The sequence below is a fragment of the Camelus dromedarius genome, chromosome 4 (genome assembly GCF_036321535.1).
Source record: "Camelus dromedarius isolate mCamDro1 chromosome 4, mCamDro1.pat, whole genome shotgun sequence".
Classification (NCBI taxonomy): Eukaryota; Metazoa; Chordata; class Mammalia; order Artiodactyla; family Camelidae; genus Camelus; species Camelus dromedarius.
The window spans coordinates 95,399,902-95,419,451 of NC_087439.1; the positions used below are offsets into that span (position 1 = coordinate 95,399,902).

The 19,550-nt window shown below is 52.4% G+C and overlaps 1 protein-coding gene across 6 annotated transcripts in view; it reads right to left on the bottom strand.

The window, feature by feature from the left end:
• The window catches only part of COL6A3 (collagen type VI alpha 3 chain), an 82,270-nt gene that overhangs the window by 26,078 nt on the left and 36,642 nt on the right, over positions 1–19,550 (bottom strand). For all 6 annotated transcript variants that reach the window (XM_010996338.3, XM_031452472.2, XM_064485296.1 and 3 more), the window contains 18 exons: positions 17,454–18,059; positions 15,500–16,114; positions 13,575–14,174; positions 12,601–12,938; positions 11,352–11,430; positions 10,200–10,345; positions 8,865–8,957; positions 8,076–8,129; positions 7,023–7,094; positions 6,349–6,375; positions 6,197–6,241; positions 6,024–6,077; positions 5,503–5,565; positions 4,864–4,929; positions 4,366–4,419; positions 2,017–2,052; positions 1,383–1,445; positions 820–882 (listed from right to left, as the gene is read on the bottom strand). In XM_010996338.3, coding sequence (XP_010994640.3) covers positions 820–882; positions 1,383–1,445; positions 2,017–2,052; positions 4,366–4,419; positions 4,864–4,929; positions 5,503–5,565; positions 6,024–6,077; positions 6,197–6,241; positions 6,349–6,375; positions 7,023–7,094; positions 8,076–8,129; positions 8,865–8,957; positions 10,200–10,345; positions 11,352–11,430; positions 12,601–12,938; positions 13,575–14,174; positions 15,500–16,114; positions 17,454–18,059 — 3,074 coding nt within the window. The remainder of the gene's footprint in view (positions 1–819; positions 883–1,382; positions 1,446–2,016; positions 2,053–4,365; positions 4,420–4,863; positions 4,930–5,502; positions 5,566–6,023; positions 6,078–6,196; positions 6,242–6,348; positions 6,376–7,022; positions 7,095–8,075; positions 8,130–8,864; positions 8,958–10,199; positions 10,346–11,351; positions 11,431–12,600; positions 12,939–13,574; positions 14,175–15,499; positions 16,115–17,453; positions 18,060–19,550) is intronic.

A 19,550-nucleotide genomic window follows, 5' to 3' on the forward strand; every position in this document is an offset into this window, starting at 1 on the left:
CCCTGCACCACCAAAATTTCTTGACGAAACAGAGGGTAAATAAATGGTAGGGGTAAAAACCACAAAAGATGTAAAAATAGGTATCTATCAAATTTTGAACTAGGCAGGACTTTCTCAGCAAAGAGGGGCCCTCACAAAGTCCCTGCTTCCACTGTAAAACATTTCTGTGCATGTATGTAGCCTCGGGCTAGTTCACTGCCAGTTAATTAGTCACCACAGTTTTCCAGAGCAGACGACAGGACGGCTCCCCAGTATGGCATCAGACAACCGAGCATGGAGTGAGTGCCGGTGCCCGGTGCCAGCTCAGCCACAACACGTCTTCACTAATATCCAGGACCCGTGGATGTTTGCAGTGACCACAAATTTAAGGAACCTCTTCCCTGTCGAACTTGAGGACAGGGAACGCCTTACACAGAATATCAAACCCCAAGGGCAATTTCCAGGAGCCAAATATGAAACAATGCAGCATAACCTGATCACTCGGGCAGACTGATCTGACTTCACGCAGACCCACCCGAAGGCGTCTCAGATAAGGCATGTCCTTTCTTTGCTGACCACCCAGCTGGCATGTATTTGGAAGCAGCAGCCTTGGGACTCATGAGTCCCTGAAGCACCAAGAAAAAAAGGTCTCTTACTTCCTTGAGGGAACCAGCCAGTCGCTGGGAGGACTGAGTGGGACCAGGTCTGTGTTGCCAGAGTCGGGCGGAGGGGACAGTCTGGCTCCTGCCCCACCATCCACGAAACAGGAAACCCCCAGCCCACTGGGGCAACGTGCTACCCACTTAGCTAAAGAGAAGAGTGGTACCCAGACGGACTTACCCGGGGTCCAGGGATGCCTTGTTCTCCGCTCAGGCCGGGAGGGCCGGTGGGACCCGCTGGTCCCTGGAGAAGTAAAACGCCCACGTGAGTGCGGTGTTGACGTGACGCACCACGGACACCATGAGATCCACCCAGGGGAATGCTGTTCCACCACGCGAAGGAACGAAACACTGACACGGGCCACAGCGTGGAGACACCTCCAAAACACGGTGCTCAGTGCAAGAAGCCAGACACAAAAGGCCACCTATTCCATTATTCCATTTACACGAAAGGCCCAGAACATGCAAATCCGTCAAGACAGAAAGGAAATTAGTGGTTGCCAGCAGCTGGGGGGAGGGGGCACGGCAGCTTAGTGGGTCCAGGGTCTCCTCTGGGGATGATGAAAACGTTTTGAAACTAGACAGACAGGATGGTGGTGCAATGTTGAGAGAGCACTAAATGCCACTTTAAAAGATTGATTTTGTGTTCAATTTTATAAAATTGTTGGCCACTTCAATTTAAAAAACTGCCAGGACATGTGGGAAAATGTAAGCAGGCGTGCTGCCGCGGCAGGAGGAACTGACCTGTGCTCCTCTGGTCCCCTGCTCTCCTGCAAAGCCCTGCTGGCCAGGACCGCCCTTGTTGCCCTTTGAAACAAGAAAAGGTGCAGGGAGGGGTCAGCCATCTGTTCCACAACCACAGCTGTGCCAGGGCTCAGAAGTGATGACAGGACAACCCCAGAGCGAGACGTCAGGGCAGTGGTCACTTTGCACGGCCATTGATTCTCCAACCTTATCTTTGATTCTCACTCTGGCCTTGCCTTGTCCTCAAGACAACTTCATGAAATGAAGCTATCTTGGACCCAAACGTGTCCTGCACGGGTGAGGAGACGGAGCCACCAAGACATGTGACTTGCTGATGACGGAGAAGTGGACATGTCATGGGCAAGAGGTGCCCAGGACGCTGCCTCCGCCATCTTTCCCTTCATTTCCCCCCATCCCCACTGTCACTTTCATAATCATTTGATAATCATTTTCACTGCCATCATCATTTTCACAAGTCTCTGTAGAAGAGCTAAATTTAAGGGGATGGTAGCTGCTGTTTGAGCTGCACCCCCGATGGTAAAGGAGAAAGTAATTTTCACTTTGTGGGCAGGAGGGAGGCCCATCTCCTGAGAGCACGTGGTGATGGAAAAGGGGTGGCAGCTTAGCGGCTTACCTTAGCTCCTGCGGGTCCCCTTCGGCCAAAGCCACCCTGAGGAAGAAGTCACACAAGCTGTGAGGGGGAGGCAGGGAGGCTGGCCTCTGCCATTAACCCTCCGCTTCACGGCACCCACCGGGCACCAGATGCTGTGCCCTCTCCGCCTTGAGGAAGTGCTCATGAAATAACCCCTTCGCTCCTGCCCTCACCTCGGAAAAGTGTTGCTTCCAGGCTGTCCTCATTAACCATCCAAAGGGAAGGTCTGAGAATGACTCTAGTCCCACCGACCAAAATGGGGGCCCCTCGGGCCGCACGCTCCCAGCCACGTGAGGGCTGTGAAGCAGGCGTGCCGACCTGTCTAGTTTTGTTCCGTTTTCTTAACTGGAGGGAGGAGGGATGAAATGCGCTCACTCTAGTAGAAGGGAGTCCCAGACTCTCCACGCTCTCCTGGCCAAATATAACACACTCCTGGTTGAGTCAAGGATCCAAAGTGCACACATGTGCACCTAAGAGCCCGGCTGCCCTTGGTCTGGGCTCCTGACTTGGCAGCATCTTCCTCGACGCTCCGGCAGTGACCCTTAGTTCAAATAACTGTGGGCTCCCTGCATGAGTAATCCATGAATTCCCACCTCGGGATTGCTGCTGCTTCGCTGGGAGGGCTCGGGGGCAGCATTTGAACATTCCGGATGGATCTTTGCAAGGTTAGGGTCGGTGTTCTGAAGCCTGTGACACACCAGCCTATTACAGGCTTGGACCATCTGTTGCAACAACCCCAGAACCACATTCTCTGCTCCCAACAGACCCACCCAGTAACCTTCTAGGGTGACCGTCCTGCCGTGATTCACTGTAGTGGCAGCTTCTTTAATGGAAGACCTTCCTCCTTCCAGGGACAACACGTGGACAGGAGGGAGATAGGCGCCACCAGCCCACTCCTCCAGAGTAACCATCTGGCTGGCCACTCACCAAGGGGCATCCCAGAGTGTGACCAGAGGCCCCCTGTGCTCGGGCCACAGGCAGCCGCAGAGACCCTGAGGGTGACGTGAGGCGCAAGGTAGCCCGTGGGAGGGACGCCTTTCATCTTGGCCTGAGCGAGGTCATGAGCGAAGACAGCCCAAATCTGTACTAAGTGCAAACCCAAGTTTCTACCCTGTGAACAGAATTCAAGCGAATTCTATGCACGGCTGTATTTTAAGTCTTATCATGGAAACAAAGTTTTGGCTCTGCACACAAACTGAGTCGTACAGCACATTGTAACAATTATTTCTTACTTTCTTTTCATTAGATAGCCCAACAGCATTATTCAAAAATAACACTCAAATCTTTCAAGATAGCAGTTTCAAATTCAAAGTTTTCTTCTGAATTTTAAAAGCAAAGTTATGCTCTGCAGTGTATCATCTGCTTATGGGTGAGAGTCACTTCCTTTAAAAGCCCCCGTCTGCACACGCCCTCTGATCGTCCAGCCGCTGACCCCTAACCACGTGGCTGTAGTGGGGGGAATGGCTTGGGGGCCCCGTTCTGGCCCCGTCCGTGCCCCGTTCCTAGCCAGATGCTCAGCAGAGATGGGTCTCAGGCGCCCAGCAGTGCCCTGACCTGGCCCTAAGGATTTACAAACTTCCAGGTCATCCCCCAGCTAGGAGCTCCGAGCTCCCTATACACCAGAGCCTGGAAGCATTCAGACGGCTCCCCAAAGATCACGCATTTCCCTTTGGCTTCAGCGATCCTACAACAAGACTCAAAGATGGGGCACGCAGTGAGCGGCCTGCAACAGGCATTTCCGAAATGTCTTGAAAAAGCAATCGCGAGGTGCAATTCACTAGAAAACTGTTTTCGGTTGTTTGAGTTACAGCAGCCCCAGGAAAACAAACACTTAGAAAACAAAACAAACATGCACCTGCACCTTCTTCCCCCACTGCCCTGTATCTGTGTTTCTGTTTGGATTCTTTAAATATTCAGGGGGATCAAATCTGGCCAAATATTCAAAAGTGGCAACAATATTACTTTTAAAATGTCTGTTCAGGACACCAGAAACTAACACAACATTATAAATCAACTATTCTTTTCAATTAAAGAAAAAATATTTGGTTTAAAAAAAAAGTGTTCAATTGAAAAAAAAAAGATTTGGTTAAAAAAAAAAAAGTGTCTGTTCAGTATGCTTTTGGGAGGGGAGAGAAGCAGGGCTGGGGCGAGCCCAGAGTAAATGATTAAATCAAAGATTCTATAAGCGGTAACAAGTGGGTGACGCTGGTTTCCAAAACCCCCTTAAATTCCCTAAATAAACAGTTCCCAGTAACTCTGCCCCAGGGAGTGTCCAGCAGATTTAGGTAAATATGACCCAGGGCCCCCCCCCAAACCACAAGAGGCACTCACGCTTTTCCCGGGCTCTCCAGGACTTCCAGACACCCCATCTCTCCCAGGGAGACCCTGGCGTGGGAAAGAGAACTGACATAAGAGTCTCGTCTGCAGAGAAGAACGTGTGACTCAAATACTGCACAAGACGCCGCGGGAAAGGAACGGATCCACTGCGGGAGGGTCACACGTTCCGCGGGTGCCTCAGACACAGGTGCTCCTGCCCCCACAAGCCTTTGGCCTGCCAAGCACTTTCTGAAAATATCTAAGGGGCGCAAACTCTGCTGAGAGGAAGTCCCTCTTGGAGGGGCTGTTTCTGTCCCCGTTGGAGACCCCGTCACGGGCATACCCATGCTCCCAGGACTCTCTGGCCCTGACCCTGACCTTGTACATGCACAGCCTTAAAGGCCATGTCCACGGCCTCCGCAGATGGCCAAGAACCATTTGTTCATCTTTGAACGTGAGCTTTGTTTCTCAGACCCTCCGCCCAGGGGTTGTCTAGGAACACGAGCACTGTACCATGGGGCCGATATCTCCGGTTTCTCCTTTGGGTCCTCTCTGCTGGCTGTCCTGTCCTGAGTCACCCTGAAAACATCACAGGTCAGGGAATAAACCACGTGTGCACAGGAGGCCACTGCTGCTGGGGCAGTGGCCAGAAAATTATTAGTGATGGTCTGAATGCCAGTCCCTTCAGCCACGTCCCACCCAGACAATGCCCACCCCCTGACTGAGCGCACGTGGGGTCAGCGATCCCTGGGAGCCCCAAACTGGGGGGCGAGGGTTCTTCCTCAGTTCACTCCTGCCTCGGCCTGGCCTGGACAGGAAGAGGCTGGCCCAGTGACGGTCACCTGCTGACAGGCTTTACAGAGCCACAAAACCAGAAAAGCTGCAAGCACTTCTCTTCTCCTAAAGCAAACCTGAAAGTGTCCCGAGATCACATGTCAGGGACAAGTCTTGGGTCTTCGTATGGTAGACCTTGCAAACACTTATCTTTGCAGCTAGAGAGCAAAGACGTTTCCAGCCACCCCAAAATTCTAAGAAAAGGACAAACCCCATATTTTGCCAACACGTTTTGAAATCATTTCCAAAGTAAAATCCTTTCTTTCAACCCCTTCCCCAGCCCCAGTTCTCAAATCAGCAACATTCAGTCCCCCTTACCGGGTCACCTCTGATCCCCATGTCCCCTCTCTCTCCTTTGTCCCCTTTAGGTCCTTTGTCACCCTAAATAAAAAACACAGGCAGAGACAGAGAATTAGATAGGGTTTCAAATTTTTAGCTCACCCTTAAAATCGCATTCTTCAATTCACAAATCTGAAATAGAACCAGGTTTCAGCGTTTATCATGTGCCCAGTTGCCATGAAGATAAAATTATCTCCAAACATTTCAGGTCACCCACAAGTATGAATTGGGGACCCACTCTGTGCCAGGCACTGGGGATTTATTTCAACAGAACACACTCAGTCTTTGCTCAATTGGACACACTCTCCAAACAAGAAAATATAATGTAAATATGTCACAGCCAACAGGGGACATAGGAGACACCAAGGTTGCACTTCCAGAGGGAAGTCAGGGAAGACTGCCTGGAGGAAGCAGTCTTAACATACGAAATAAAAGAAATAATCCCTAAATGCAATGTTCATAGTTTTCGTATAACAGTAACACTATAGAAACATGCTTACCCTTCTTCCCAGATTCCCTTTCTCTCCAGAAGAACCGGGCAATCCCTTGTCTCCCTGCCAAAGACAACAATAAAATGTCATTCCTGGCACAATTTCTCCCACAGACTGAGGCATTAGTCACTGGAATCTTCAGGACCAAAAGCAGTTTGCACTCAGAGTGTAAAATCACTTACATCTTCACCATCAAGACCATCCAATCCGATTTCTCCTAATTCACCCTGTGAGGGAACAAGACACATGGTGAGTGTAGAAAGCCCTCTGGAGAAAGAAAAATGAGAACTACTGAGAAAGTTTTATATATAAAAAGAAAAGCAAGCTTAAGTACCTTCTCTCCTGGGAATCCACGGGAGCCCTAGGAAGTAAGGAAAGGGGAAACGTTAGCTCCTGAACAGAACAGGCTAGAATAGGCTCAGGGCTGCCCTTTCCCCGTCCCCGGCTTGAAAGCCAGTGTCTGAAAATTCAGTGTTAGAGATTCATCTTTTTGGATAGCTCTCTCTCTCCATCACAAGGGGACCGTAAAGCTAATGTGCCTGGATCTGAGCACCTGGGTGGTCTTGGCTCTCTGGGCAGGAAGGTGGGCCCTGAAGGCCCTTTTCTAACATTGCAGAGAGGTGGCCCCGCCTTCAGCACCTACTCACAAACTTCAGTAAACGGAGAAGGTCGTCAGCCCTTGACTCCAAGCCTCTCTCCCTCTCCCCACCTACCTCGCTCCTCTCAGGGTCCGGGGGCTGAAGTGGCCCGCTGGGCTCTGGCCTTCTCCACCCGGCCCCCCGCCACCCGTGTTCTGCCGTCTGTCCTCGTGGGCGTGTCCTGGGCTGCTTCCCGTTTCCCTGGGACACTACCTCTCCAGCCCCGGGCTCCCTCCCCGGCAGAGCCGAGAAGCCCTGGCGGCTGGAAAGGCTGCCTCACTCCGGCACGTGCTGCTGACCCCCATCTCCCCATGGCGAGGGGCCAGGGGCTGCAGTCCCCTCCCCACACCTGGGCGCCACCCCACTCTACCTTGACTCCTCTCTGCCCCGGGCAACCCTGGAAGCCTTGGGTGCCGTTCACGCCAGGGGGGCCACGCTCACCCTGTGGGGAGAAACAAAGGCAGTTGGTGAGTTGGAGTTTCTTGTCGTGTGTCCCCACCCAGGAGGCATCCCTGTGGAAGGCAGGCACTGGAAAGCAGTCCACCGGCGGGCAGATGGATGTGCCCGGAGGGGCCTCCAGCATCCCTGCCCTGCCCCTCCGGCCGACCTCTGCCCTGAGCCTTCAACCTGCAGGTCCCTCCCCTGTGGGAGTGGGGTCTGGGAGGGTCTGCAGCCCAGAGGGCACCTCCTGGTGGGCTGCGGATGAGCGGGTCTCAGGGGACGGGGTCTGGGTGGGTGCCAGGCCCCACGGAGAACCTTCAGGCTGGCTGCTCCTCTCCATGGTCCCTGGTCCCCAACTCTCCACTGGGGTCCGGGCCGGGCGCTAACCCCTAGCATGGCCACATGGGACCCTGGTGACTTCAGCTACTCCCATGGGCCCTTCATTCCCATCCCAGGGTGGGGTCTTGTTCCAGCATCTCAAGACACTTCTGTGCCAGGTTCTACTTCCCAAAGCCCAGCTGCAGGCTCTGCCCACCCCCGACTGCACCCCTGAGCTACAGATAACCTAAATCAGCAGTCCTTCTCCGGGAGGCTCCCCTCAAAGGGCGTCCCCCCGCGCCCCTGACTAGGCGTCCCCCGCACCCCTTCTCCAGCTCACGCTCGCCTCTGCCTGGGTACGTGAATCCGGCAGGCACTGGGTTTGCTGTATTCGGTGGCCCTCTGTCTCAGAGGCCATTTAGCCTCTCCCTCTGGGATGCAATAAGTCAAAACCTGTACTGTGTTTCCATATTTGTCATGCTGGGACCATCATACCAGTTTCCAGAGTATAGACATCTGAGTTGTTAAGAAAATTAGAAATTAATTTTTTCCCAGTGGAAAAGTCACTGGAATCTGAACAGATCAGGAACCCCGCAATTCAGCTCCAACACGTGACGGGTAAGGAGGGAATCAAGATTTAAGGAATGAAACAACTTTTACTTACAGGTCCCCCCTCATCACCAGGATAACCTCGGTAGCCGTCTTCTCCAGGAATCCCCTGAAACAAAGCGAGCAAAGGTCCTCGGTTAACTTGTCGGGTTTCCTCTGTGCTGCACTTAAGCCTCTCCCTGGCCCCCCTCCATCTGGAGGGGCGGTCCTGCAGGGGCGCCTTGGAGTAACTGTTTCCCACTCATTGTTTCTATCAGGATCTTTAAGACTCTTGATCTTACAAGAAATCCTGTACACTTCCTAGGACTTGGAGGCAAACATGAAGATCCCTGCTGACCATCGTAGGGAGGCTGCCAGTCAACAGTGCCCCCTGGTCTTAACATTATTTTAGAAAATGAAGAACCAATGCAATAAAGGAAAAAGGGGTGGGAAGGGATACATCGGGAACTCAAGATTTGCAGGTGCAAACTACCGTACATAAAATAGATAAACAACACACCCCCAGCACAGAGAACTCTATTCAGCATCCTATAGTAGCCTATAATGAAGAAGAGTATGAAAAGGAATACACGTATGTACACGTGTGACTGAGCCGTCATGCTGGGCACCGGAAACTGACACAACACTGTAAACTGACTGTACTTCAATTGAAAAGAAAAAGAACAGACCCTCCCCAACCCTGCGGAAAGGCAGTTTGTGGCAGACACCCGGGCGCGGTCTGCACCTCAGGTCGCCTGTCGTGCAGCCTGGGCTGGTCCTCTGACAGCAGGGAAAGCACCCAGCCAGAGCCCCAGCGGCCCTGAAACCTGGTCTCCGGCAGAAATAGTGAGTCAGACCACCATACCTTCGGCCCGATGCTGCCAAGGGGCCCTCGGTCTCCCCTCTGTCCAGAGCACTTGCAGGGGACCCCACAGCAAGCTTTCTCAGCAATGTTGTCCTACCGAAACAAACAAACGAAAAAGTTCAAATCTCCATAAATGACGATGGAAAAAAGCAGCATCAGTGTACCAAAAGGCCCGGACCCGAGGGATGTGGACCTCACAGCGGGAGGGGAAACCCCCGCCACGCACGGCCTTCCCCGGAAGGGTTATCAGGCAGGGCCGGGGTCGGGGGGGTGGTCACCAGTGGAGACTACAGAGCCACCCAAGTCAGTAAATCTCGTTCACAGTGTCACCCCAGGCTGGGCCTTACCTCTAGAAGCTCCCACCAAACATACCCAAGCACCAAATGTTAAGCAGAACTGAACGTATTTTGAATCTCTAAAAAGCAAAACCTAACAAACCAACTGCAGACAGGCAGGATGCAAGCTGGTTGCAGGGTGGAGACCGTACGCCCTTCCTCAGAACCCCAGTCAGAGCCACGGAACGTGGCGCCAGCCTGGAGGAGCCCTGGGAGCAGCCGTGGTGCGGGGTCCCTGCCTCTTCACCACAAGCGCCACCCCTCCAGGCATCAGCGCCTCTGACGCCCGTCTGACACCCCGGATGCTGCTTTCCCGCCCTGACCCCGTGCAGGAAAGCGCACACCCGAAAGACACTTCCACTGGCTGAAGTCATGGTGCTCAATGCATTTTCTTGCAGTGAATTTCCTAGAGTTTTCATTTTCTCCCATGTCCCAGGTTTGTCAATTCTCAACCTGCTTCCACTCAATTAAAAAAAAAAAAAAAACCAATTCCAGCCCGAGCCCCAAGCCTTGGAGTTAACCCCACCCACTGAGAGGCTGAACTCATGAGGATTTGCAAGCCTCCCGGGGCGCCTTCATGGGCTCCAAGAGGACTAGAACAGAAGGCCACAGAAGCACATTTCCACCCAGAAATGGTCTCTCCTTCCCTGCATATTCTTGTTTTCACTGTTTCCCGTTTGGGGAGGGGAGAGGGTCAATCTCAACGTTATGCCTTCTCTGCATCTTACAGATGAAAAGAAACCTCATGAAAGGGAGCAGAGGAAACTCTCCGCCGCAGCGTCGGCCGCCTGGAGACCCGTTTCCCAGCCCCCCAAACCCCCGGTTCTCTGAGATCTCCGTTTGCAGGATCCATCCATGTTATGGCAGCAAAGCAGCTCCCAAGTCAATTAAATGAGCTAAATGGCCGCCCAGAGGTCCCTGATGACTGGCGTCGTCATCTTGAGATGCCAAGAACGGAGGTACCTCAACCCGTCAGTGTGCAGACACGTAACACACTCACAAGCTGCTCCGCCAGTTCGTAATCCAAGTCCAGCAAGTTCAGCCTCAGGGGCCGGTTGTATGTGAATCCCCGCCCGAACTCCAGCTGCATCAGCTGCTCCAAGTTGGCCACGCGCTCCAGGCCCACCAAGATCAGAGCTCGGACGCCTGTGGGGACAGGCACACTTACAAGGCTCGCCTAGGCATTCAAGGGCCCCAGCATTCTTTCCTCCTGACTCTTTATTTTCAAAGAAAGCATCAGTATAAAATTTCGCCATGAAACGAAACACGTTTAATCGTACTAGTTAACTTTCAACTCTTTCAAGAGTTGGAACACAGGAACTTTGGACTCCTCGGAGCAATAGTTTCGGATACATCTGTAAGTAAGCTGATCAATGTAACCACAGGAAATGACACCGTGAAGTCTATTCATGCATAAGTCCTCAAACTCTGGTTCTGCATAACCCGGGTAGGCTGCGGGAAGAACCGAAATCCCACATCTCCAAAACCAGGCACTAGCAGTCTCAGCTCCTCTGCTCCGGAAAAGCAAGGTAATAATCAGAACGTTCCTGTGATAAGTTACACTTCCGTAAATTCTTCTTAAACCTCTGGTGTTGGCGCTCACTTTTTGACAGTCAGTGCTACCGAATTCCAAAGCAAACGAACAGTCAACTAGCACATCTGGTAACGGGCTTCCTCGCTTATCCAGTCACCCTGCATTTGGACAGCATGCCTTCATCATTCCGTATTAAAGTGTATCTTAACAGTGTAGTATTTTTGAGCTGTGATAGCTGCTAACTGAAAATGCAGCAATAGTTTTTGCTAGAAAGTTAATTCCTAGTTTATATGGCGCAACCAAATGAATCAAAACTTCATGTTCTTTTGCAAAAGCACCAAGCCTTCTAGATGCTCTACCGTGTCGTGAATGAGCCTGAGGCCCCAGGGGGCCCGGGCCGGGACCAGGTGATAGAGCTGTCTCGTAAGTAAGGGGTCCTTGTTGGCTCTATCCCGTCGCCCCAGGCAGGCGACAGAGGGTCAGGGTGCTGGGAGGACCTGTCCTCCAAGAGAAGCCACTCCCTCAGACGGTCCATCAGTGGAGTTGCTCCTTTCCAGCCCAGCAGTGCGCCTGCCTCACCCAGGTCTACCTCTCCCTCTTAGAAAGCCCGGAACGTACCTTCCTGTCGGAGTTCCTCAGATGCTTTTTGTAAATCAGCCATGTCTCCATCCACCCCATCGGTAAAATGAATGATCACCTGAAGATAAAAGAAGAGTCAGAGGAAAATGACTCAGTTCTTCTTCTTACAACTGCAGAAACTGAGGACCGAGGTTGAGAAACAGTCACCCTCAGTTCAGAGTTCCTTGATACCGTGCAATAAATGAGGTATGAAATAAATGGGTTTATCGCAGCGCTCGGCTTATTAAAGAGCACAAACAACAATGGAAATGAAAAGTCGCCCTCATTCTCTCATCCGGGGGTGTAGCTCCTAGAACTCGTCTGTGTGTGTGTGTGTGTGTGTGTGTGTGTGACGGGCTGAGCTGTGTCCCTCCGCAATTCCTGTGTTGGAGGAATTTTGTGTTTGGCAATAGGGCTTTTAAAGAGGGAATTAAGTTAAATGAGGCCATTAGAGTGGGCCTCATCCAACGAGACTGACATCCTTCTCAGAAAAGGTGATTAGTTCAATAAAAAAAATAGCAAAAAAAAAAGAGGTTATTAGGACACAGACACACACAGAGGGAAAACCATGTGGAGACAGAGGGAGGAGACACCGTCTACAAGCTGCGTAGAGACAAAGGGAAAAACAACCCTGGGGGGGCGTCAGGACGGTGGGACAGGAGGTGGTGGAGCGCACGCGCCCCCACAGATCCGTCAGAATTGCGTCTGCCTGGGGCTCGGTTCTCCCAGAAAACGCTAGAAGGAAAAACCAACCCTGCCGATTCTCTGATCCCGGACTTCCAGCCTCCAGGACCGTGAGGGAATACATTTCCGCTTTTAAGCCACCCAGCCTGTGCCGTGGTACATTGTCATGGCAGCCCCAGTGAACCGACTGTGTGTGTGTGTGTGTGTGTACACAAATACAGAGGAAGAGAGAGACAAATATGTAAAAGTAGAGAACATAACGTATTTAACGGGCAAGACTAGGATTAAACATGGATTAATCACAAATGCAACTCATCCAAGCTTAAGTACTGATTTCCAAGATTTCTGTTCAGGGCTTTAGTAAAACGAGGAAGGCATCACGTTCCAGGACAGGATGATCAGCTGCCGTAAAGGACTTTTACATCCAGGCACTCCCACCCCCATCAAATGAGAAGAATATCTAGACAAGATGGGTTGGGGGAGGGGCTCCCGGACTTGAAGGTGGTCCCGCGGGCGGGAAGCCTCTGGCGGCCCAGGCAGCGGGAACAGGCGCCGCCCAGCTCACCTTCACGCCGTCGGGCGACGCCTGCCGGAACTTGTTCTGGTAGAGCCTCAGCGTGTCGGCGGTGAGGACGTAGGGGTGCTGGTTGCGCATGTTCCGGAACTTCTCAAACAGCTCCGGCTGGTACTCAGCGAAGTCAAAGGCCTCCACGGGGCCCGAGGGCGAGTTGGCCACCACCGACACCCGCACCGTGGGCATCTGGTTGCCGCTGCAGCTGATCCTCTGCATCTGGCTGATTCTATTCAAGACGGTGTCCACCTTGGACTCAAGGCCCTTCTGAGCCACGAATACATTCTGATCGCTTGAACCATCAAAGCCCAGGATCACATCCAGATTACAGACTGTCAAGGGAAAAGCAGGCGGTGAGCCCTCAGTCCAGCTGCCGAGACTCATTCAACGTACAGGCACAGCCCCGGACACGGACCAGGACACCACGCTCAAGGGCAACACGAGATCTTCTGCGTATGAGCTCCGAGAAGCGACTAGATCTGCCTCTCTTTCCCCCTGGAGCACTGGTGCTGACCTTTAGGAGCCAAAATTATTGGCCATTTTAGCGTGATTGCTTTGGTGACGTTAACCAGCTTTGGCATGGTGCATAGTCAGTGTTTAAATGCATCCCAAGTTTGTGCTTTAATTAAACACACTTGAGAACTCAAACACTCTGATCTAAAGTAATCGATCTAATGAACCTATAAAGAGAAACAGGGATGAGTGAGTCTGAATAATTCTGGGGATTAAAGAATAAGGGGGGAATGTAAATCTGGTGAGAACAAGGAAAGACACATGTCCACTCTCATCCCGGAAGCACAGCCCCTAACAATGGTAGGTGACAACCAGGACCCAACCCACGTGGACGTAAGTAAATGCCTGAAGCATTGGGTGCTAAGGAGCCCTGAGGCCAGCGCTGGGGGTCTAGGAACCAGACAACGCCAACATGGACAGGACAGGGGTGAAAATACACGCCTCGAGGGGCTTACCTTTGGACACATCAGTGACACCCGGACACAGGGTCTCATGCATGGCGTCATGCAGAGTTTCCAAAACTTGCTCGCTCAGCTCCGACAGCTCCTGGACGTTCCCCACGCGGAATGCCGTCGCGCTGTTGGAGGCTATCTTCCCCACCTCCTCTGAGTCGATGTTCCTCACGCCCACTGCAAACACCTTGATGCCTCTCTGGGTGAGGGCCAGGCTGGCCTCCTGCGCATCCTCCACCGACTTGCCTCCCGTGATCACAAAGGCAATCTGCGGGACCCTCTGGTCCACGCGGCTGCCCGCCTCCGGCACAAAGTGATTCACCCGCAGGTGCTCCAGGCCCACCTTGGTGTTTGCATGCCTCCCCCCTTTGTAGACCACTTTGTTGATGGCGTCGATAATCTGCTGCTTGGTGGAAAAGTCTTTCAGGAAGAACTCATCGGTGGGGTCAGAGTTGTACTGGACCAGCCCCACTTGGATGGAGTCACCCCCTTCATAAACTGTGTCCACAATTTCAGACACAAAACGGAGCACTTCCTGGAAACTGTCCCTCCGGAAATTGATGGAACCATCCAACAGGAACACGATGTCTGCTTTCTTTTTCTCTGAAAATGAGAGCAATGGAAAAGAGAGAAATTTGGTTCCCACATTCAGGAAAAAAATGGGAAATGTAAAATGAGTGGAATGAGGCAGCCCTGTAGCTTGTTCACAGAGAGCACTTCTGCTGTATTCCCTGCCTCTATAGCTCCCAAAATCACAGGCCTCAAAACATCACGCCAAAAACAGGAAGATAAATGGCAAGTCATCTAAGCCAAAAGGAGAATCAGTGGAACTGTGCAGATGGTGTTATGTCCAGATTGCGTCATCCATGATGTTTTAGAAAATGCCGCTAAAGCTTTCCCCCTGGTCAAAAAGAAATGATGGAGGGCTGGGGGTACAGCTCAGTGGTATTAGCATGTGCAAGGTCCTGGGTTCAATTCCCAGGACCTCCAAATAAAAAAAAAAAAAACTTAATAAAAGAAATAAATGGTAGCATGTCACGGGAATCAGGGGAGGAGTGCTAGAGGCAGGGCAAGGAAGGGCCGGGAGAAACAGACTGGAGAGTGGGAAGCAGGCGCCTTGCACCTGTGGAGAACTGCTGACCAGCATGGCGAGAGGTCGGCTGGAGTCAGCTGAAAATCTACGGCCCTTGGAGATCAGGTACTAATCCTAACCAAAGGATCAAGACTGCGGTAGAGAGAAAGGGAATCCGGAGAAATGAGACGTTTCCCACCCAGCAGGGAAGGAGGACGTGAAGGAGCGAAGCGGAATACAGCTGCCCCAGGGAAGACCAGCCTCATCATTAACTCCAGGTGTCTGCATGGCCTTCGCCTGGAGGAGGCGCTAAGGAAGACGTGGGTTGGTGGAGGGGCTCCATCTGCTTTTGGCAGCCCCGGCGGTCAGACCCAGGAGCATGAGGCACACGCTACAGGGGAACAGCTCTCGCTTCCCCCAGGGAGGTGCTTCCTGACCACACCAATCCCAGGGAGGAGGCTTGCCTGGACCGTGGGAGGCACCCCACCCCCGGACAGAGGCTGATTTCCCAGTCATGTTTGGAGGGGCATGGACTGAACAGCTTCACAGATGCCATTTTATTCTGAGAGCCAATGAGTCTGTGATTTGACCCTCAATGCATTTTTATGGAACCTTTCAATGGGGCTACAATTAGCTTCATGGAAACTCATGGAAGCCTCATGGAAGGATCCATGACCGTATGCCTCTGAGCTGTGTTTCCTTCTGTTCGTTCTACAATCTCAACTAAATTATTTTTCCAGTGTTTAATGTCTACTATTATCTGCAGTGACACCCCGAGAGAAGAAGATTAAAGGAATGCTAATTGCTTTTTTCAATTTAAAAAGTTGGTGTCACACCCTGTAGTCACAGGTCATACCTGGCCGTGAGGGAGGGAACGTGTCCACTCCCGGAGGTGCAGGAGTGACCCCAGAGGGTCCAAAGGAGTTCAAGACCCTTTCTTCAATGTTGGGGAGCTCTCTGAACTCCCTCACGGTGAAGACCAGCCTGGGGTCGTTGGTGATGGCCTGCAGCTCCGCTCTGTCGATGTTCCGGTCTCCAACTCCTAAGCTCACAATCCCTGAGGATCTCATCACCTGGGAGAATCTGGAAACGTCATCCTGGGACTTTCCACCCAGAAACAGAACCAGGTGTTGGGGCACCCCATCTTCTATCCGGCTCCCAGCAGACTTGACAAAGAAATTCCTTGCCACGAATTCCAGAGCTTTGCCGGTGTTCAGCGGGGACCCCCCTTTGAACCTCAGGCGACGTATGGCATCGAGCACACTGGCCTGGGACTTATAGGTCTTCAGGTAGAACTCCGGGAAGACGTCATTGCTGAACTGCACCACCCCAATCCTCACTTTATTGGGGCCAATGTTGAGTCTTCGCACGATCCTGCTAACAAAGTCTCGGATGTGTGCAATGCCATCTGGCCTGACGCTATCAGAGCTATCGATGAGGAAGATGATGTCTGAAGCATCGCTCTCCACCGCTGCGGATGAAGGGAAGAGACAAACTCAGTACCAGACCAGCGCGCAACCAGCTGCATTTCCTAACTTTGCGTTATACTCCATCACAGCATTAATTCACATTAAAATTATAAGCCAATGTGCGTGTGTTTATCTCTTGGGGTTTTTTTTGAATCAATCATAACCAATTGGGCCTTTTGTACCAAAACAATTTCTGCTTCTTGAAATATCTGAAGTTTCCCAAAACTTTCTCTTTCTGAGTTTATTTCAGTTTCGGCTTTGTGGTCTGGGTTACAACTAATTTCAAAAAAGTAAGCAGCGTGTAGACATGAATCTTGGATGACCATCATCTTTGAATCATGAGCTGTTACCACCAGAAGGGACTGAGATCACCCGGACCAACATCTTTGTTGTGCAAGAAGAGAAAGGTGGCTGAGGACAAAGGCTGTCTCTTTGTCCAAGGCCACCGCTTAGCCAGTGACAGCCCAGAGCATCCCAGCTGTCGCCCATGTGCCACGCCGCCCCGCTGTCTGGCTCACAGTGTTCCTTTTTCTTCATGTATCTCTAGCGTTTACACAGATTTCATTTTCACTATTATTTCCCCTGTTCTCTCCACATGAGTCCATTTTAAATTATAAAATTAATCAAAAGTCCTGGGAAAGATGAACCCATTGATTTGAATTCTAGGTACATCTTGGATTGCCATTTATTCAACTCATATGTTGCCTCTCGACAAATTCAACCCATCTTTTGCCTCAGAAATCACTGGCTGCTTATAGTGGAAACACAGCACAGTAAAAGCTAAGCAAATGGAGTTGAACCATTTATGCTGAGAAGGAGAAAAGCTGGCCCGGCACCTCATGTCCAGGCCGTGGGCTCCCTCGTGGAGCACCACAGACTTCACAGAACACTGACATCAGAGAAAGTCACACTGTAATCGTATCTGAACACTGACCAAAAGAAGACAAAAATAACAGAACACCTCCGCCCTGGGTCATCAGTGGCCACCGCTCCTTTACCCATTACGGCTTTAGCCGTGAGATGCGGTAAGATCTCACTCACAGGATGACTCGCCCTTCTTAATGGCACGCACTCAGGGCAAAGTCCCGTTTCCTCAAGCCTTCCGCAAAATCACCTATGATGAGTCCAAATCCTGTGCTGAGCCTTTTCTAACAACCTCTGGCTGAGATGCCCGTGGCTGCCCACCGTGTGCATCCTCCTCCATGCGTCCAGCTGTAGACCCACAGGTTCAATCACAGGTGGCCATTTACTTCGACTGTACTTTTGAGTAGCATGGACTTTGAACCCGTGATTTTTTATGTTCAGGAAAGACAACGAAGAAGAACAAACGCCTGGTCTTACCTGGAGGAGGGAAGCGGGTGGTGGCCAGGATCTGCTGAATCTGCTCCGAGGTTAGGGTGGTGATGGGGGTCAGCAGTTTCTGCTCCAGGCTGGGCAGCTCCCGGAAGGTGCTCACTGAGAACACGTACTCGGGGCTCAGGGAGATCTTCACCAGCTCCTCCGGGTCTGCGTTCCTTCCGATCGTAACTGGTGCCACGCCAAACTGCTTGAGTTCTACTGCCGAGTCGTCGACTTCGTCGTCAGACTTCCCGGAGGAAATGAGGACCAGGAACTGAGGGACGCCCTCTTCAATCCGACTCCCCAGCGGCCTCTTGAAGATATTCCTTGACACGTACTCCAAGGCACCCCCAACGTTGATCTGCCGCCCGCCTTTGGGCCGCAGCCGCCTCACCGCGTTCTGCACCTCGTCCTTGCTGGAGTGGGCGTTCAGCAGGAACTCCACCCTGGGGTCCTCGCTGAACTGGATGACCGCCACCCGGGTCGTGTCGAAGCCCACATCCAGATAGTCAACCAGCCTCTCGATGAGGGTACGGATGTACTGGAACTCAGGGCCAGCGCTCTGGGATCCGTCGATGAGAAAGACCACATCCCTCTTGCCACCGACACCTGTGAACCCACCGTGATCATAAGCGCCACCTTCACTGGCACCCAATTCTTAGTCACAGAATCACAGTTAGTCACAGACTCACAACCTGATGGGTACGGCTTCCTGATTCAGACTGTGGTGTTCAGTTAAAACACCAGTCCCAGGAGAGGCCCGGGAATTTCAGTGATTACAGATCAGAGAGAAGAGGAGGAACCAGCAGAGGGTAAGGAAGGGTAACTCCACAGGCGGAAGGAACTAGAGCCACGTTGAGACCAAGCGGGGCTGGTGTTTTGGGAAGGAGGGACTCTCAGCTGTGACAGACGACACTCAGATCAAGCGAGACAGGGCCTGAGAACTGACCGCTAGGGTGTGCCAGATGGACCTTGACCGGAGTGCTTTCTGGGAAGCAGGGAGAGTGAGCAGGCTAGGGCGGGTCCAGAGGGAGTTGCAGGCAGTAAAGACAGCGCCTTAAAGAGGAGACTGGGGGGCGCCTGGGGGTGAGCAGGGCATTCAGGGAGTTTTTAAAAGAGGAGAAAAGGCACTGTGCTTGTATCACGGAGAGTCATCCAGCCCATCAGAGAACTGAGGATGCGGGAGAGAGGAGAGCTGCAGAGGGGAAAGGAGAGGCTGCCGGGGAAGGAGACGGTTCACCCGAGGAACAGGAGGGAAGCTGAGACGGGGACACCGATGCCAGGAGGGACCGAGTGGCGCTTCTGGAAGTTATCTTCCAGTTGCCTTTTATTTTCTCAGTGAAATGAGAATCAAGATTACCGGCTCAGAGTCAGCAGAGGGAGAGAGGCATCAAGCAGGAGGAGAAGGAGGAAAACAGTCATTTTGAAGAGCAGGAGAGCAGACGGACCAGGGGAAACATGTGCTTGTGCCTGAAGTAAAGGAACTGCACACACACAGCACTTCCGAAGGCCCACGGCGTCTCCCGGGAACACCGGGGCCTCCACGTGCACCCTGAGCAAGGACTCCTGCAGCAAGACAGGTTTTGGAGATGCTGTGTTCGCTCACGGTATCAGAGATACACAAAACACATCAGTCTGAGCAAAACCAACCCCCCACCAAGAAAAAGCCCTCACTTTATTTATCCCGTTGTTTTCCCAAATGTATTTGATCACGAGCTCTTTAGGACACTCCACGGGAGTCTGGGGGGGCGTGGGCGCCCTGCCTGGACACCAGCGAGGAGCAGCCGACCCCTCCCTCACTCGCCCAAAGGGCACCAGGTCCTGCTTCTGACTTTTCTCTCACCTGCTCTTCCCCACCCTCCCCCGGCAGCACTTCCCCCTCCCCTCCCCGTGTCCTGGTGCTCGAGGCGGATGGGGTTCTATAGAAGGTGAACCACACAGGATCCCTGCCCAACCGCGTGCCCTGGGAGGGCACGCCCTCGGTGGGTGTTTTTGGACGGATGGATAGATCTGAGCCCCCTTCCCTCTCAGCAGCCAGGGGCCCAGCATTCCCTCGCTCATTGCATCGGGCCTAGGAAAGGATCACTGGAAGGAGGAGAC